A 21,033-nucleotide genomic window follows, 5' to 3' on the forward strand; every position below is an offset into this window, starting at 1 on the left:
ACCTAAAGATAGTTTGAGTGGATAATTCCTTTAGAGTCAAGATGGTGTCTGTTGAACTCTTGATCGGAACAGGTAAATGGAACCTGCTTAGAAGACACCCAAGATACAGTTTTCAACCGTTTAATACCTCTCATTTGTAGAGTATACCTTTTGATTTACCTTTGTCAAATGTTCTTTTTTGCCATCAATTGCTTTGGTATTGGTTTATCCTTACTGGAAATCATTCTTGCTTTGTCAATCATCATGGAACTATGTGATAAATCTGGGCCTTTTGTGAGTATAATACATTTACATTTTTGTTGATGCCAAGAAACTACATCAAGTCTTTTCTTGGAAACATTAAGAAATATGTTGGAACCTTCTCTGTAGAGCGTCTAAGGAAGTGGTTCGTTATTAAATCATGTTTGGACATTGCTTAAAAAGGTCAAATGCAGCAGTTTTTATCTCAATATCAAATCATTTCGGTAACAATTAAGTACCTTACTGTGATTGTTTTCAATTAAAATGGTCAAAAACAAACAAAAATAGCTTCTTAGCAAAGAATTTAGCTCGGACTGTCTGGGAGTGGTCTTAGTGGGGAGGAGAACTGTTACTGACAGAGGTTTGGAACTCTCTTATTGGACTATTAGCCAATACATGTTGACGTCACCATGCAGGCCAAAACTCCATCCCAACAAAATAAAAGGAAATTTCAGGTGGTCTTTTAAAACAACTCTTACACTAAAAGGGCAATCATCATAATTTTCACAATATTATTCCAACCGCAATGTGGAAATACACTGTACCAGTCAAGAGTTTGCACACACCTGCTCAAAAGTTTCTTTATTTTTAATATTTCATACATTGTAGAATAATAGTGAAAACATAACTGAAATTACACATGGTAGTGTTAAATAAAGCTAAATATATTTTAGATTATTCAAAGTAGCAACCCTTTGCCTTGATGACAGCATTGCACACTCTTGGCATTCTCAACTAACTTCATGAGGTAGTCTCAGGTGTGCCTTGTTAAACGTTCATTTGTGGAATTTCTTTCCTTAATGCGTTTGAGCCAATCAGTTGTGTTGTGACAAGGTAGGGATGGTATACAGATGATAGCCCTATTTGGTAAAAAGACAAGTCCATATTGTCGATCATTACTTTAAGACATGAAGGTCAGTCAATTGGAAAATTTCAAGAACTTTGAAAGTTTCTTCAAGTGCAGTCGCAATAACCCTCAAGTGCTATGATGAAACTGGCTCTCATGAGGACCGCTACAGGAAAGCATGACCCAGAGTTACCTCTGCTGCAGAGAATAAGTTCATTAAAGTTACCAGCCTCAGACATTGCAGTCCAAATAAATGATAGAGACGCAGAGAAGGTGAACGGATGATCTCCACATGTGTGGTTCCCACCGTGAAGCATGGAGGAGGAGTTGCAATGGTCTTGGGGTGCTTTGCTGGTGACATGGTATTTGATTTATTTAGAATTCAAGGCACACTTAACTAGCATGGTTACCACAGCATTCTGCAGCGATATGCCATCCAATCTGGTTTGCGATTAGTGGGTGGGACTATCATTTGTTTTTCAACAGGACAATGACCCAACACACCGATTCCATGCCAGAAATTGCCAAGAATCTGAAGATCTGGTACAATGCGGTGTACTACTCCCTTCCCAGAACAGCACAAACTGGCTCTAACCAGAATAGGAGTGGGAGGCCCCGGTGCACAACTGAGCAAGAGGATAAGTACATTACAGTGTCTAGTTTGAGAAACCGATGCCTCACAAGTCCTCAACTGGCAGCTTCATTAAATAGTACCTGCAAAACACCAGTCTCAACATCAACAGTGAAGAGGCGACTCCGGGATGCTGGCCTTCTTCGCTCTATTTGCTTATTCGCTCTATTTGGGCAATAAAAAGAAAAGATTAAGATGACCAAAAGAACAAAGACTCTGGACAGAGGAAGATTGGAGAAAAAAAGTGTTATGGACAAACAAATCTAAGTTGGGGGTGTTAGGATCACAAAGAAGATCATTCGTGAGACGCTGAAAAAATGAAGATGCTGGCGGAGCGCCTGACTCCATCTGTCAAGCATGTGATGGCCTGGGGGTGGTAAAGTGGGAGGTTTGTACAAGGTAAAAGGGATCTTGAAGAAGGAAGGCTATCACTCCATTTTGCAATGCCATACCCTGTAGACGGCGCTTAATTGGAGCCAATTTCTTCCTACAACAGGACAATGAACCAAAGCACAGCTCCAAACTATGCAAGAGCTATTTAGGGAAGATGCAGTCAGCTGGTATTCGGTCTATAATGGAGTGGCCAGCACAGTCACCGGATCTCAACCCTTTTGTGGGAGCAACTTGACCGTATGGTAGGTAAGAAGTACCCATCAAGCCAGTCCAACTTGTGGGAGGTGCTTCATGAAGCATGGGGTGAAATCTCTTCAGATTACCTCAACAAATTGACAACTAGAATGCCAAAAGGTCTGCAAGGCTGTAATTGCTGCAAATTGAGGATTCTTTGACAAAAGGAAAGTTTGAAGGACACAATTAATATTTCAATTAAAAAATTATTTATAACCTTGTCAACGTCTTGACTATATTTACTATTCATTTTGTAACTCATTTCATGTATGTTTTCATGGAAAACAAGGACATTTCTAAGTGACCCCAAACTTTTGAACGGTAGTGTATCAAAATGTCCTACCACTCCTGTCCACAACACTAAGGTCTATGACAGAATCCTAAATCTAACTGAAGGCTGGGAGGAACAACCACCACGCTGCTCCATGTCCTGTGAAGAGAGGCCATTCTATGCCAGGGTTCTATGCCAATAAGAGGCATCCATTCTATGCCAATATAACCACATGTAGTCAGCAATAAGACTACAACTTTCCATATCCTGTGGAAGTTATTACTTGATGGATGAATTGCTGCTTATGTAAATGGATGGGATTAGAACTTGTCTATTCCACTTTCCCCTCCTACTGCAATAACACTACAGCATACCTTTTCTCTACCTATGTGTGTGCATGCGTATGTATGGTGGTACTGTGGTTTGGCAATGCCTTGTGAGAGAGACAGTACAGAACTGAACTCTGATGATTACACTAATTCCAGTCACAAAACGTGCTTTAGTTAACAAGAGGTGGCCTGTGGCTTTTCTCTCTGGTCTTAGCAATTATCTGTCTGAGCAACACTAACATTGTGTTAATTGTTCCGTTTGCTTTAGGTCGAACAAATGATGCTAAATTTGATTTATGGGAAATAGCATCAATAGCAGCAACCATGAGCCAAGCATGAAATGTACACAATGGCGAATAAAATGGATTTGGCAAGTGAAAACAGGAAATTGCTGTGCATAGAGCAGAACTATAGCCCCAGACCAGAAAAGGGTAGCTTTGAAACTCAGACACACTAAAATAAGAGAATATTAGCAAAAGCAATGAGACTAATGACATTAGCCAGCAGAACAGAAGATGAATCTTCGTCCAAATTTCATGATTTGATTTGTAAGATGTGGAAAAACAAAACATGGTTTATTTTTCACATGAAAATAAATAGCGCTACAGTCCTTGGCAACTCCCTGAATCATCAATGCCCATCACTGTGTAAATAAATATTGCCCCATAAGAGGCCAAGAATGCAATCTCCGGTTCTCTTCGCTCTCGCTAGGCTAGAGCTTGGCTAGGAGCATTCTCTTGTTTTTGTGTACATTTAGATCGGATAACATCAGATCAGAGATTCTTCAGTAGTGGAAAGTGATTCAGTGACGAACCCAAAAGAAGCCTTAGAGCAGTTGACAAACGGTACTTGAAACCCAGGTGGACAGTCCCACACTGACCAAGTGAAGGATATGGAAAAACACACTTGTATGTACAAAATGTACGGAGCCCTTGTTCAAACACCGCTCTATTGCTGCAGTGAACAAAAAAAAATGCATAACTTTCTCTTTGGAAGAGCAGGGACAGAATGCCACCTGAATCGCAATTGACCCAGCATCGTCCGGGTTAGGGGAGGGTTTGGCCGGCCCGGGATTTCCTTGTCTCATCGTAGTGACTCCTTGTGGCGTGCCGGCCGCCTGCAAGCTGACTTGGTTGTCAGTTGGACGGTGTTTCCTCCGACACACTGGTGCGGCTGGCTAAGCAAGCAGTGTGTCAAGAAGCAGTGAAGCTTGGCAGGTCATGTTTTGGAGGATGCATGGCTCTCAACCTTCGCCTCTCCCGAGTCCGCCAAGAGAATTGGATAATGAAATTGGGGAGAAATGGAAAAAAATACACTTTTTAAAAAGGACCCATGAGGTTCATAGGAGCACATCAAATTGGGTTTAAAATGAAAGTCATTAGTCTATTTTTAGGAAATTAGAAAACATCTATGTCTACATAATGTTGATGTAAAGACCCATGTCAACTAATATCAACACACATAAGTTTGAGAAATTGTTTACCTTTACCTAAACCCCACATATCTTGAAGATATTTTCTCATTTCTCTCCCTCGTGAGAAGTGAGGATATTGAAAGTTCACAGAAGTAACAAATAATGGTAGACCTACCAATTAGTTATTAGTGATATTACAGTTTATGAATTACGTAATTAAAAACTCGTAATTATGTTACCAAATCAGTTACGGAATTACTGCAACTGAATTGGCTACTATGGGAAGTCACAAACCAGTTGGGTGACTTGCTACTGTCTTTCCTTCCACTGGCATAGTGTTCAGCTCATAACATGTTCTTCCCCTCTTGCTGTCTTAAAAACAGTCTGGACAGCCTCTCCCAGTTCTTACTGACACCTACCCACAAGCCTCCTCTTCCCATTTATTAACATCCATGGACGCTGAAAAGTAATTGAAACTTGGTCAGTCCACCCTTGATGTTAATGTCTACAGATGGACCGGACTGGACCAAATCTGAACCCATCATAAACACGTGTTTCACAAGTTTGGATAGCACAGTACCGTATGCAGAGCACAGTCCAGTATAGACAAATACAGTATATTGTGCTGTATTGTACTGCACTCTACTGTGCTGCAATGTGATGTCCAAACTTATTAAAACATGAAGAGAAATGACATTCATATCCATAATTATGCATTTCTGTGTTGTACAGATCACAGACCCATGATGTAATTCTGTTACCGGGTTTAAATCCACTTCACTTCCTGCAGGCCTGGTTTAACAACCAAAACAATTTTTTTCAAAACACAAGGTGCCATGTCATAGCAGACACCCCCTTCTTTTAAAGACATCTTTGAATCTTAATTCAGAGCTGATAAGAGTTTTTGGAAAATGTGGTCACATAAAAACGTGAGAGATTTTGCCGTAGTTCCGTTTCCAAAGTTTGCATCTGCACAGTTCTTCCACTAAAAGAGTTATAGTACATTTTTATGTGGAAATTGTTAAAGGTAGTCCTTGAATTAGAATTAAACGTTGAAATTAGGGCTGACTGCAATTATTCAACTGATCGATTGTTTGGTTGTTAGGCAGTTAGTCGAAGAAAGAACAGACAACTTTCGGTTGACCAATTCTTTTTTACGTAGGGGACAGCCCTATATGAAATCAATGGCTTTTGTAGCTGATTTTCCAAGGTGCTCCCAGATACAATTGTCTTGGGCCAGGAGCTTCCATAACAACGTGACCTGACCAGTAGAAACTCTGACTAGTTATTGACCTTATGAGGTAAAATATCAATTGACTCAACTCCGAAAGTAGCCTTTCCCATGTAACCCAAGTTACCCAACTCAATGTTGACCTAAACCTCCCAGCCACAGATGCCAGGGGAGAGTGAAGAGATCCCTTCAGCTCTCCTCTCACATGGCTAGGCCCCATGTCGGTTGACCTCACGACTCAACCTCATGGCTCCAACCCAAAACAAAAACATGCTATTCCTTTCTACAGAGCTAGAGATTAAATCAATTTATTTGTCATGTGTCGAATACAGTAGCATGGAGAGATAGGAGCTATCCTATCCGATGTCTGCAAGGATATTTTGTGATGACCACATAGTCCATGCTCAGTGGAGGAGAACAAGTAAAAAGGCAAGAAACAAAGGCAGCCCTTATAATTTGGACAGTGGCTCTTTACATGGAGGAAGAGGGCAGAGGCTATGGTACTGTAGCTAGGCCTTGTGTGTGTGGTCTAATACACTGAACAAAAATATAAAAACACAACATTTAAAGTATTTGTCCCATGTTTCATGAGCTGAAATAAAAGATCCCAGAAATTTCCCTAACACACAAAGAGCTTATTTCTCTCAAGTTTTAGCCACAAATGTGTATACATCCCTGTTTGTGAGCATTTCTTCTTTGCGTTCTCAGCCCTCTCCTGCCATGAATATCCAATAAATGTCGTTCCACTTCATGATTGTGTCCTACTTGTTGTTGATTCTTCACAAAAAAATAGTTTTATATCTTTATGTTTGAAGCCTGAAATGTGGCAAAAGGTCACAAAGTTCAAATGGGCCGAATACTTTCGCAAGTCACTGTACTTACCAGACATGTCACACATTGAGTATGTTTGGGATGCTCTGGGTTGACGTGTTCGACATGTGTTCCAGTTCACACCAATATCCAGCAACTTCGCACAGCCATTGAAGGAATGGGACAACATTCCACAGGCCACAATCAACAGTCTGATCAACTCTATGCGAAGGGGATTTGTTGAGCTGCATGAGGCAAATAGTGGTCACACCAGATAATGAATGGTTCTGATCCACGTTCCTACTTTTTTTAAGGTATTTGTGACCAACAGATGCATATCTGTATTCCCAGTCATGTGAAATCCATAGATTAAGGCCTAATGAATTCATTTCAATTGATAGATTTCCTTATATGAACTGTAACTCTGTTAACGCATGTTGCATTTACATTACCATTCAAAACTTTGGGGTCACTTAGAAATATCATTGTTTTTGAAAGAAAAGCATATTTTTTTGTCCATTAAAATAACATTAAATTGATCAGAAGAACATTGTAGACATTGTTAATGTTGTAAATGACTATTTTAGCTGGAAACAGCTGATTTGTTAACCATCACTCTGGTGTTCCAATGGCACGTCGTGTTAGCTAATCCAATTTTATCATTTTAAAAGGATAATTGATCATTAGAAAGCCCTTAGAAAGCCCTTGCAATTATGTTAGCACAGCTGAAAACTGTGGGTGTCAACAGAAATTGTTGCCTCGCTTCTGGAAACTATGCAGTATTTCGTTTTTTTTAAATGTATTATTTCTTACATTGTTACCCCAGGAAATCTTAAGTATTATTACATACAGCCAGGAAGAACTATTGGATATAAGAGCAACGTCAACTTACCAATATTACGAGCAGGAATTCGACTTTCCCTAAGCGGATCCTCTGTTCAGAACCACCCAGGTCAATAGATCTGATCCCAGTAGGCGACCCAAAACAACGGCGCCACAGAAGGGGCAGACGGAGTGGTCTTCTCATCAGGCTCCGTAGATGGGCACATCGTAACTCGGTAGACGAAATTCGAGCAAGGGTTATCTTCCAGAGAGATTGTTACATTCTTTGTTTCACGGAAACATGGCTCACTCGGGATATGTTATCAGAATCCGTAAAGCCACCGAGTTACATCCCGCATCGCGCTGCCAGAAACAAACATCTCTCTGGTAAGAAGGAGGGCGGGGGTGTATGCCTTATGATTAACGACTCTTGGTGCAATCATAACAACATACAGGAACTCATGTCCTTTTGTTCACCTGACCTAGAATTTCTTACAATCAAATGCCGACCGCATTATCTACCAAGAGAATTCTCTTCGCTTATAATCACAGCCGTCTATAATCCCCCCCACCCAAGCAGATACCTCAACGTCCCTGAAATAATTTCACTGGACTCTATGTAAACAGGAAAACATATATCCTGAGGCTGCATTTATTGTAGCTGGGTACAAGCCCTTCCCCGCCCTCCTTTCGGCAAATCTGACCACGACTCAATTTTATTGCTCCAAGGCTATAGACAGAAACTAAAACAGGAAACACCCGTGCTCAGGTCTGTTCAATGCTGGTCCGACCAATCAGATTCCACGCTTCAAGATTGCATTGATCACGTGGACTGGGATATGTTCCGAATATTATCAGACAACAACATTGATGTATACACTGACTCGGTGAGCGAGTTTATTAGCAAGTGCATCGTTGATGTTGTACCCACAGTGACTATTAAAACCTTCCCTAACCAGACACCGTGGATTGATAGCAGCATGTCAATCTATAGTCAATCACGGATTACAAGAAAACCAGCCCCGTCGCAGACACCGACGTCTTACTCCCAGACAAATTAAAACAACTTCTTTGCTCACTTTCAGGACAATACAGTGCCACTGACACGGCCCGCTACGAAAACCTGTGGGCTCTCCTTCATAGTGGACAACGTGAGTAAGACATTTAAAACGTGTTAACCCTCGCAAGGCTGCTGGCCCAGGCGGCATCCCAAGCTGCGTCCTCAGAGCATGCGCAGACCAGCTGGCTGGTGTGTTTACAGACATTCAATCAATCCCTGTCCCAGTCTGGTGTGCCCACATGCTTCAAGAGGGCCATCATTGTTCCTGTCCTCAAGAAAGCTAAGGTAACTGAGCTAAACGACTACCGCCCCGTAGCACTCACTTCCGTCATCATGAAGTGCTTTGAGAGACTAGTCAAGGACCATATCACCTCCACCCTACCTGACACCCTAGACCCACTCCAATTTGCTTACTGCCCAAATAGGTTCACAGACGATGCAATCACACTGCCCTAACCCATCTGGACAAGAGGAATACCTATGTAAGAATGCTGTTCATCGACTACAGCTCAGCATTTAACACCATAGTACCCTACAAACTCGCCATGAAGCTCGAGACCCGGAGTCTCGACCCCGCCCTGTGCAACTGGGTCCTGGACTTCCTGACGGCCCGCCCCCAGGTGGTGAGGGTAGGAAACAACATCTCCACCCCGCTGATCATCAACTCTGGGGACCCACAAGGGTGCGTTCTCAGCCTTCTCCTGTACTCCCTGAACACCCATGACTGCGTGGCCATGCACGCCTCCAACTCAATCATCAAGTTTGCAGACGACACAACAGTGGTAGTCTTGATCACCAACAACGACAAGACAGCCTACAGGGAGGAGGTGAGGGCCCTCGGAGTGTGGTGTCAGGAAAATAACCTCACACTCAATGTCAACAAAACAAAGGAGATCATCGTGGACTTCAGGAAACAGCAGAGGGAGCACCCCCCTATCCACATTGACAGGACAGTAGTGGAGATTGTGTAAAGTTCCTCGGCGTACACATCACTGATAAACTGAAATGGTCCACCCACACAGACAGCGTGGTGAAGATGGCGCAATAGCGCCTCTTGAACCTCAAGATACTGAAGAAATTTGGCTTGTCACAGAAAACACTCAAACTTTTACAGATGCACAATTGAGAGCATCCTGTATCACCACCTGGTACGGCAACTGCTCCGCCCACAACCGCAGGAATCTCCAGAGGGTAGTGAGTAGAGGTCGACCAATTAAATCGGAATGGCCGAAAACTTGAAATCGGCCCCAATTATTCATAACAATCGGAAATCTGTATTTTTTTGGGCAGCAATTGTATACCTTTATTTAACTAGAGTGTCAGTTAGGAGCACATTCTTAATTTCAATGACGGCCTAGGAACGGTGGGTTAACTGCCTTGATCAGAGGTAGATTTTCACCTTGTCAGCTTGGGGGATCCAATCTTGCAACCTTACAGTTAACTAGTCCAACGCTCTAACCACCTGCCTCTCATTGTACTCCACGAGGAGCCTGCCTGTTACGCGAATGCAATAGAAGCCAAGGTAAGTTTCTAGCTAGCATTAAACTTCTCATAAAAAATATCAATCATAAATCACTAGTTATAATTACACATGGTTGATCATATTACTAGTTTATCTAGCGTGTCCTGCATTGCATATAAATCAATGCAATGCTGGGGGATGATTTAACAAAATTGCATTTGCGAAAAAAGCAATCGTTGGACGACTGTACCTAACCATAAACACCAATGCCTTTCTTAAAATCAATACACAGAAGTATATATTTTTAAACCTGCATATTTAGCTAAAAGAAATCCAGGTTAGCAGTAAATATTAACCAGGTGAAATTGTGTCATTTCTGTTGCGTTCATTGCACGCAGAGTCAGGGTATATGCAACAGTTTGGGCTGCCTGGCTCATTGCGAACTAAATTTGCCAGAATTTTACGTAATTATGACATATGTTAAGTTGTTGTTAAGAATGTTGTGCAATGTAACAAGAATATTTAGACTTAGGGATGCCACCCGTTGGATAAAATACAGAACGGTTCCATATTTCACTGAAATAATAAAATGTTTTTTTACGAAATGATAGTTTCCGGATTCGACCATATTAATGACCAAAGGCTCATATTTCTGTGTGTTATAATTAAGTCTATGATTTGATAGAGCAGTCTGACTGAGCAATGGTAGGCAGCAGCAGGCTCGTAAGCATTCATTCAAACAGCACTTTCGTGTGTTTTGCCAGCAGCTCTTCACAAGCACAGCGCTGTTTATGATTTCAAGCCTATCAGCCTAATGGCTGGTGGAACCGACGTGAAATGGCTAGCTAGTTAGCTGGGTGTGCGCTAATAGCGTTTCAAACGTCACTCGCTCTGAGACTTGGAGTAGTTATTCCCCTTGCTCTGCAAGGGCCGCGGCTTTTGTGGAGCGATGGGTAACGCTGCTTCGAGCTGTTATTTATAGGTTAGGGGATGCTTGCGTCCAACTTGGCCAAAAGCCAGGGAAAATGCAGCGCTTTCATTAAATCACACATGTAAGACACTAAATTGAAGCTACACTCGTTGCGAATCCAGCCAACTTGTCAAATTTTAAAAAGGCTTTTCGGCGAAAGCATAAGAAGCTATTATCTGATGATAGCACAACAGTATACAAAGAGGGTAGCATTTTTCAACCTTGCAGGCACTACACAAAACGTGTAGTCTGCATGGCTTACCTTTGACGAGCTTCTTTTGTTGGCACTCCAATATGTCCCATTAACATCACAATTGGTCCTTTTGTTCGATTAATTCCATCTTATATATATATATATTCATAAATGTCAATTTATTTGGCTCGTTTGATCCAGAAAAAAACAGTGCAACGTCACTACAAAATATTTCAAACATTGCCAAAACATTTCAAACTACTTTAGGTATTTTTAAACGTTAATAATCGATCAAATTGAAGACGGGTCTATCTGTGTTCAATACAGGAAGACAAGAAACCAAGCTACTTTTCAAGTCTTGTGCAACTCTCAACAGTGTTACGCAGTTCCTAGTTGGCCCTACTTCTTCATTGCACAAAGGAATAACCTCAAACAAATTCCAAAGACTGGTGACAACCAGTGGAAGCGGTAGGAACTGAAAACAAGTTTCACAATGAGAACTCACTGAACAGACAGAGACCTCAACAACAACAAAAATTCTGAACGGTTAGTCCTCGGGGTTTTGCCTGTTACATGAGTTCTGTTATACTCACAGACACGATTCAAACAGTTTTAGAAATTTCAGTGTGTTTTCTATCGAAATATGAGTAATATGCATATTTTATATTCTTGGCATGAGTAGCAGGAAGTTGAAATTGGGCACGCTATTTATCCAAGTGAAAATGCTGCCCTCTATACCTTAAAACCTCTTGATTCTCCCCATCCCGGATCCGGGATCGTGAATAAAGCCTCAGGCTTATTAGCATAACGCAACGTTAACGATTTCTGAAAATCGCAAATAAAATGAAAATAATGCGCCTGCTCTCAAGCTTAGCCTTTTCTTAACAACACTGTCATCTCAGATTTTCAAAATATGCTTTTGAACCATAGCAATTCACTAATTTGTGTAAGAGTATGCAAAGCTAGCTTAGCATTTTGAGTAGCATTTAGCACGCAACATTTTCACAAAAACCAGATAACCAAATAAATAAAATAATTTACCTTTGAAGAGCTTCGGAGACTCTCAGTTACATAGCAAATGTTCAGTTTTTCCTGAAAGAATCTTTGTGTAGGAGAAATCGCTCCGTTTTGTACATCACATTTGGCTACCGAAACGAACCGAAAATTCAGTCACCAACAACGTCAAACTTTTTCCGAATTAACTCCATAATATCGACCGAAACATGGCAAACGTTGTTTGGAATCAATCCTCAAGGTGTTTTTTCACATATCTCTTCATTGATATATCGTTTGTGGAAGCCTGCTTTCTTCTCTGAATTCCGTGGAAAAATACTTGCAGCTGAGGTTTGCGCACCAATTTCGGCGCAGGACACCGGGCGGACACCTGGTAAATGTGGTCTCTTATGGTCAATCTTCCAATGATATGCCTACAAATACGTCACAATGCTGCAGACACCTTGGGGAAACGACAGAAAGGGCAGGCTCATTCCTCTCGCATTCACAGCCGTATAAGGAGACAATGGAAAACGGAGCCTCAAAAATCCTGCTGATTTCCTGGATGCCGTTTCATCTTGGTTTTGCCTGTAGCTCACGTTCTAGGGCACGCACAGAGAATATCTTTGCAGTTCTGGAAACGTCAGAGTGTTTTCTTTCCAAAGCTATCAATTATATGCATAGTCGAGCATCTTTTTGTGACAAAATATCTTGTTTAAAACGGGAAAGTTTTTCATCCAAAAATGAAATAGCGCCCCCAGAGTTTCAAGAGGTTAAGTTAACTACAACCTCTTACCTTGGAATATTGAAGTCTCATGTTAAAAGGAACCACCAACTTTCATATGTTCCCATGTTCTGAGCAAGGAACTCAAACGTTAGCTTTTTTTACATGGCACATATTGCACTTTTACTTCTCCAACACTTTGTTTTTGCATTATTTAAAGCTAATTGAACATGTTTCATTATTTGAGGCCAAATTGATTTTATTGATGTATTAAGTTAAAATAAGTGTTCATTCAGTATTGTTGTAATTGTCATTATTACAAATAAATCATTAAAAAAAAAGTAAAAATAAATAATTGTCCGATTAATCGGTATAGGCTTTTTTTGGTCCTCCAATAAAAATCGGTATTGAAAAATCATAAATCGGTCGACCTCTAGTAGCGAGGTCTGCACAACGCATCACCGGGGGCAAACTACCTGCCCTCCAGGACTGTTAAACAGCCATCACTAACATTGAGTGGCTGCTGCCAACATACTGACTCAAATCTCAAGCCAGTTTAATAATTGGATGTAATAAATGTATCACTAGTCACTTTAAACAATGCCACTTTATATAATGATTACATAACCTACATTACTCATCTCAAATGTATATACTGTATTCTATACCATCTACTGCATCTTGCCTATGCCGCACGGCCATCGCTCATCCATATATTTATATGTACATATTCATCCCTTTAGATGTGTGTATTAGGTAGTTGTTGTGAAATTGATATATTACTTGTTAGATATTACTGCACTGTCGGAACTAGAAGCACAAGCATTTCGCTACACGTGCATTAACATCTGCTAACCATGTGTATGTGACCAATATTTGTATTTTTTATTTTATTTCACCAGGTAGGCCAGTTGAGAACAAGTTCTCATTTACAACTGCGATCTGGCCAAGATAAAGCAAACCAGTACGGAAAAACAGAGTTACACATGGAATAAACAAACGTACAGTCAATAACAAAATAGAACAATCTATATACAGTCTGTGCAAGTGAAGGAGGTAAGGCAATAAATAGGCCAATAGTGGCGAAGTAATTACAATTTAGCAATTTACACTGGAGTGATATACAGTTGATGTAGGAAATGTACATACACCTTAGCAAAATACATTTAAAACGCAGCCTTTCCTGACATTTAATCCTAGTAAAATTTCTCTGTTTTAGGTCAGTTAGGATCACCACTTTATTTAAAAAATGTGCAATGTCAGAATAGAGAGAATGATTTATTTCAGCTTTTATTTCTTTCATCACATTCCCAGTGGGTCAGAAGTTTACATACACTCAATTATTATTTGGTAGCGTTGCCTTTACATTGTTTAACTTGGGTCAAATTTCTAGGGTATCCTTCCACAAGCTTCCCACAATAAGTTGGGTGAATTTTGGCCCATTCCTCCTGACAGACCTGGTGTAACTGAGTCAGGTTTGTAGACCTCCTTGCTCACACATTCTTTTTCAGTTCTGCCCACATTTTCTTTTGGATTGAGGTCAGGGCTTTGTGATGGCCACTCCAATACCTTGATTTTGTTGTCCTTGAGACATTTTGCCACAACTTTGGAAGTCTGCTTGGGGTCATTGTCCATTTGGAAGACCCATTTGCGACCAAGCTTTAACTTCCTGACTGATGTCTTGAGATGTTGCTTCAATATATCCACGTAATTTTATTTTCTCATGATGCCATCTATTTTGTGAAGTGCACCAGTCCCTCCTGCAGCATTGCATCCCCACAACATGACGCTGCCCCCCCCCTCAGCTTGCAAGCCTCCCCCTTTTTCCTCCAAAAATAACGATGGCCATGGTGGCCAAACAGTTCAAATATTGTTTCAACAGACCAGAGTACATTTCTCCAAAAAGTACAATCTTTGTCCCCATTTGCAGTTCAGTCCATAGTCTGGCTTTTTAATGGCAGTTTTGGAGCAGTGACCTCTTCCTTGCTGAGCGCCTTTCAGGTTATGTCAATATAGGACTCATTTTACTGTGGATATGGATACTTTGTACCTGTTTCTTGCAGCATTTTCACATGGTCCTTTGCTGTTGTTCTGGGATTGATTTGCACTTTTCGCACCAAAGTATGTTCATCTCTAGGAGACAGAATGCGTCTCCTTCCTGAATGGTATGACGGCTGCATGGTCCCATGGTGTTTATACTTGCGTACTATTGTTTGTACAGATGAACATGGTACCTTCAGGCATTTGGAAATTGCCCCCAAATGAACAGACTTGTGGAGGTCTACAATTTTTTTCTGAGGTCTTGGCTGATTTCTTTTGATTTTCCTATGATATCAAGCAGAGGCACTGAGTTTGAAGGTAGGCCTTGAAATACATCCACAGGTACACCTCCAATTGAATCAAATTTGTCAATTAGCCTATCAAAAGCTTCTAAAGCCATGACGTCATTTTCTGGAATTGTCCAAGCTGTTTAAAGGCAGAGTCAACTTAGTGTATATAAACTTCTGACCCACTGGAATTGTGATACAATAACTGGAAGTGAAATAATCTGTCTGTAAACAATTGTTGGAAAAATGACTTGTGTCATGCACAAAGTAGATGTCCTAACCGATTGCCAAAACTATAGTTTGTGAACAAGAAATTTGTGGAGTGGTTGAAAAACAAGTTTTAATGACTAACCTAAGTGTATGTAAACTCGACTTCAACTGTACGTGCAGATGAGGATGTGCAAAAGAGCAGAAAAACAAACAAAACATGGGGATGAGGGCGGTAGTTGGTTGGATGGGCTATTTACAAATGGGCTGTGTACAGCTGCGGCGATCGGTAAGCTGCTCTGACAGCTGTTGTTTAAAGTTAGAGAGGGAGATATAAATCTCCAACTTCAGTGATTTTGCGATTCGTTCCGGTCATTGGCAGCAGAGAACTGGAAGGAAAGGCGGACAGAGGAGGTGTTGGCTTTGGGGATGACCAGTGAAATATACCTGCTGGAGCGCGTGCTACGGGTGGGTGTTGCTATGGTGACCAGTGAGCTGAGATAAGGTGGGGCTTTACCTAGCAAAGACTTATGGATGACCTGGAGCCAGTGGGTATTGCGACGAATACGTAGCAAGGACCAGCCAACGAGAGCATATAGGTCGCAGTGGTGGGTATTATATGGGGCTTTGGTGACAAAACAGAGTAGAGTGTTGGAGGCTGTTGTAAATGACATCGCCGAAGTCAACGATCAGTAGGATAGTCAGTTTTACGAGGGTGTTTGGCAGCATGAGTGAAGGAGGTTTTTATTATTTGATTAAAGAAGCAATAAAAATGGCCTTCTTTAGACTAGTTGAGTATCTGGAGCATCAGCATTTGTGGGTTCAATTACAGGCTCAAAATGGCAAGAAACAAATAACTTTCTTCTGAAAATCATCAGTCTATACTTGTTCTGAGAAATGAAGGCTGTTCAATGCGAGAAATATCCAAGAAACTGAAGATCTCGTTCAAAGCTGTGTACTACTCCCTTCACAGAACAGTGAATACTGGCTCTAACCAGAATAGAAAGAGGAGTGGGAGGCCCTGGTGCACAACTGAGCAAGAGGACAAGTACATTAGAGCGTCTAGTTAGAGAAACAGATGCCTCAAGTCATCAACTGGCAGCTAGCTTCATTACATAGTACCTGCAAAACACCAGTCTCAATGTCAACAGTGAAGAGGCGACTCAGGGATGCTGGACTTCTTCGCTCTATTTGCTTATCACACTGCCATCTTATTTTCCCATGAAACACTGAGGGGGACAGACAGTTCACCACACACACAGGCCCTGCCTACACACAACACTGTAGTGCTCTCTCAACCCAACCTTCTGGGAATATAGAGAAAAGATTACAAATCAGAATAGAAAGAGGAAACAGATGTATTTAAAACACAGGTCCTTGCTGTGTGTGGGTAACACATCCATTGAAGGGGAAGCATAGCAGTGACACAGCAAGTGATGCAACACACAGAGACAGTGTTCCTTCATTCCTAAAACACTTGTTTGTTCAGCTGAGGGTAATATAGGTTAAGCCAAAACTAAAATATTGTGTAATTGGTCAGATGCTCAATTAAGTTTTGGGTGCATCCATGTTACAGGAACGAAGAGTATATGGGCTTCTAGAAATTCTAGAACTAATTATCTCACGTATCCTGTTGTACCATGACAGCTCTACGTTACTATTTAGCTGAGGGAAGAGATGCTGCCGTGACCACATTTTAAATTCAGTAAAATGTGTATATGAGAGGGTGTGTGTGTCCTGCATCTTAACCACACAGCTGATCTCTGCTTTCACTGTGATCTTGGGGCTTGTATCTAAGCAGAGAGGGTAGGTTGAGAGATGAGAGGGCTCTTAGTCTCTCTCAGCCTTCAAGATACAGTACATGCACCACATCACATCTTCTCTCCCCTTTTCCTTAGATGGCTTAAGCTTTGCAACGATACCACTCTTACCCAATTAAATTAGATGAACTATACAAGATGTAGGCACTATAACCTAGTTATTAATGTGCATAGTCAGTCATCATTAAAAAAAAACTCTGGACACAGAGCTTAAGTCAGTAAACTAGGTAAAAAGGCCCTATATTTTACTGGCTAGCTGTGGCTAAATTATATAGTAGACATCTGTGACCTTTAGCCTTTCAAGAGTAAACAAATAAAACTAACCAGAACACACAGACATTCAAGCTTGGGCCTAATGTTTTCTGAAGAGATCAAGGCTGGACTTTTATTTTGATTGTGTGACCAGACATGATCAAATCCTTTCTCCCTGAGAACATAAACTTGAGAACATCAGAGTGCTTGTGATGTGCCAGAGTAAAAACACACCTTGTGGCTTTCTGGCTTCACTTAATTGCCTCCTATCATATACCGGTTTCCCTAGTCCAGTACAAATATAGATTTTTGTCTTCAACAAGTCAGTGGCATTTATTTAGCCTAAAAATAAATAAATATATATATTTATTTTTTTAATCTACATCAAGATAAGGGCAACTGTCTTAAAAAACGTGATAGTGATCAATCAGTTGTGTAGCCTACAGTCAGTGTAGTAGGCTATTACACATTAGGCTAATAACAGTTAGAAATCCTCCTCCTTCCTTTCCATGTACTGTAACTTGGTAAGGAGTAAAAATACACCTTGTGCTCTTCGCTCTGAAAATAATTTCCTTGTATCATATACCGGTTCCTCTAATACATAAATAAATATATAAATATATTTAAAAAGGTCTTCATGAAGTCAGTGGTTTGTGTCTACATTATCTTCATCAAGATTAGGCCTAGTTCTATTGTCATGAATTAAGCCTTATTGATAGTGATCAACTAGTCATAGCTTACTGTACCACAGACTAATCACAGTGCTGTATCCCATACTTTGGGCCTCCTTCCTCTCCACTGTACAGTTCCACCTCAGCTGGACCTAATTTCTGGGTCCGGTTAGTCCAGCTGACTGACTGTTATGATTGTTATGAAACATAACAGAGGGCATCAAAACTGGCCTGACATGGCTGCCACTTCCGTATGATCTCAAGATAACATCAGTGGAATGCAAGAACAACCACCTGTGATTACACACCATGACATTTCTTTCCATTGTACCTTGATTTAACTAGGCAAGTCAGTTAAGAACAAATTCTTATTTTCAATGACGGTCTAGGAACAGTGGGTTAACTGCCTGTTCAGGGGCAGAACGACAGATTTTTACCTTGTCAGCTCGGGGATTTGATCTTGCAACCTTTCAATTACTAGTCCAACACTCAACCACTAGGCTACCTGCCGACATGCACTGTCTGTCCGTCCGTCCATCCATCCATCTGTCTGCTTTTCTGTCTGTGTCCTTCAGTCAGGGAAACGTCATGTTATGGTGGGCCTACTGTATATGTATGTGATGTAAATTTGGCATGAAACAAAACCTGTCAAAGTCCATTGTAATAAAGACTAGGCTGTCAATAAAGCAGCAGGTGGCTGCAGCACACCTCGTACACACCTCGGGCCTAAGCAGTCATTATAATACCAAATAGTAGTTAACATGTGGATTCAAGATTTTAAGTTATCTGGCAAATGGTTGACCCATGGTGTAAAATAGAATACCCAGAGACTGAATTTACACACTTGTATATCATAATATCTTGAACACAGATAGCTTTGTAGTAAAGGAAAGTAGGCCTATCATTTCAACTACTTATCTAGTAAGCCTCGAAAGTGGGAGTAAATTAGTAATTCAGTAACATTTAGAATGTGGTTACATTTTAACAAGTGACTAATTAAACCTTGTCACTTGACATGCAAAATAACATTATGGGAAAGGTCTTCATATGACATCATCAATGACGTGGAACTAGGTTAATTCACAATTTAGCCACAAAGAACTGATCACTAAGAGAGAATGCATTCTGATTGTTCTGACATTCCACAGTAACGCAAACTGCAACATTGTTACAGTAAAATGTCTACATAATAACAATACTTCATTAATTTGAAAAGCGCTTCTCACACCCAACGTACTGAAGAAAAAAACAAATATAATAATACTAAAAATAATCCCCCCAAAAACAAGAGCACACAACAAGATCTGGTGGACAGAGAACATAATTAGCATATGGCCTTAAAAGTTCTGAACAGCTCAGTCTTTAGCTGTGCCACAGGCTGTGCTTTCAACGAGGCCAGAGACAGCAGCCCCGACAGTAACTGGAAGTGCGTTCCTTGGTGGAGGAGCCACACAACTGAAAACCCTGTCACCCATAGTTTTTATTCTGCTGTTGAGTTGCTGAATACAAGTAGCCATTCTTATTCTGGCAAATGTTGCAACACTGTTACAATCAACTAGCATAAACCCCCCCCCCTCACACATGTTAAAACGTCTGGACTCTCACTAAAACTTCATTACGGAAGAAACTGACACGTAGAGATTATGAATGACAACTCCAAACCCCCAATGGGTTCCACGGAAAAAAAATACATAAAACATTTCAAGACACTCCGTGACAGCCATTCAACCAATTGACCGGACGAGGGGTGGATTCAATTCAGCACTCGTGTAAAATGGCATTCACAGAGGCCCAATCCAGGGGGGCAAAATAATATTCGCCGAGAAAAGTAGCTGGGCAATGGGTTAACACATTGTGTTGACCCAGATACTTCTATTTCACCAGCAAGATCCCGCATGAATCGGGTTTAAGCGAATTGTGGAATAGGTCTCAATGTCCGGTTGTCACATCCACTTGCGGGACTGATAGGGGATTTGAGCTAAACAATTTAGCCTACTAACCCGGCTAAAGAAAATAAACAAAAGCAGAACCTACCCAGAAATTCTGTATGAAGTAGGGCGTTATCATCTTGGTTTCTTCCTCTCTGCAACTATTTTCTTCAATGTAATTCAACCAATATTCACGCAATTGCACCGATGTCCTCCCCTTTTCTGTTGTGTGCTTTTTCTCCTTTTTTTCTCCTTTTCCCTCACTCTTTCTTCTCCCTCCCCACCTCAGACTCCACCTCCTTCAGATAGATTCAATTCAGTTGCCTTTCGTCTTCTCCAAAATCCAGAGACAAGGAAACAGCGCCACCCATAGCGGGAACAAAAAAGGAACTGGGCAAATTACTGGTCTGCAGTGATATTCGAGACTGGTTCTATAATTATTTAAACGTTCTAAATCACTGTGATTAATGTTAGCCAAGGTAGGAAAGGTTTCCTGGCTATACTAACATATAAAATAAAATTATTTTTATTATAAGTGTCTTCGCTTACATTTTCAACCTCTCTCTGTAATACCTACGTTTCAAGCAGACCACCATAGTCCCTGTGCGCAAAATAGCCATGGTAACCGTCTAAATGACTATCACTCCGTAGCACTCACATCTGTAGCCATGAAATGTAAACGAAAGGTGACAAATCTGTCAATATGCCCTTGAGCAAGGCAATTAACCCTAATTGCTCCTCTAAGTCGCTCTGGATAAGTGTGTCTGCTAAATGACGTAAATGTTGACTGCTTGGAATGGCAACTGCCTGGCATCTGACCGCAAGTAGCTGCAGAGGATAGTGTGTATGGCCAAGTATGTCACTAGGGCCAAACAGCTTCTACACCCAAACCATAAGAATGCTAAATAGTTTATTAAATAGCTTCCCGGACAATCTGCATTGACCCTTGCATTGGCACAAACTTTGACTCATCCCATACGCTGCTGCTACAATATACCATCTGTCACTTTATTCGTAGTTATATGTACATACTGAGATGAGGGCTAGGGCTCAGATCCTCCGAGAGAGAGAAAGCAAGAGAGAAAGAGAGAATTAGAGAGAGCATACTTAAATTCACACAGGACACCAGATAAGACAGTAGAAGTACACCAGATATAACAAACTAGCTCTAGCCCCCCGACACATAAACTACTGCAGCATAAAT

General features: G+C 41.0%; 1 protein-coding gene across 7 annotated transcripts in view; it reads right to left on the reverse strand.

Annotated features, from left to right (window-relative positions):
- LOC135518183 (F-BAR domain only protein 2-like) overlaps positions 1 to 20,119 on the reverse strand; it is a 102,381-nt gene extending 82,262 nt beyond the window's left edge. For 5 of the 7 annotated variants that reach the window (XM_064943144.1, XM_064943142.1, XM_064943141.1 and 2 more), the window contains exon 1: positions 19,936 to 20,116. In XM_064943144.1, the coding sequence (XP_064799216.1) occupies positions 19,936 to 19,968 (33 nt within the window). In that variant the 5' untranslated portion in view covers positions 19,969 to 20,116. Of the gene's footprint in view, positions 1 to 19,935 lie in introns of all 7 variants that reach the window. The other 2 variants (XM_064943145.1, XM_064943140.1) reach the window with 2 other exon arrangements.
- Between the last annotated feature and the right edge of the window lie 914 nt (positions 20,120 to 21,033).

This window comes from Oncorhynchus masou, chromosome 28 (genome assembly GCF_036934945.1).
Source record: "Oncorhynchus masou masou isolate Uvic2021 chromosome 28, UVic_Omas_1.1, whole genome shotgun sequence".
NCBI classification, from domain to species: Eukaryota; Metazoa; Chordata; class Actinopteri; order Salmoniformes; family Salmonidae; genus Oncorhynchus; species Oncorhynchus masou.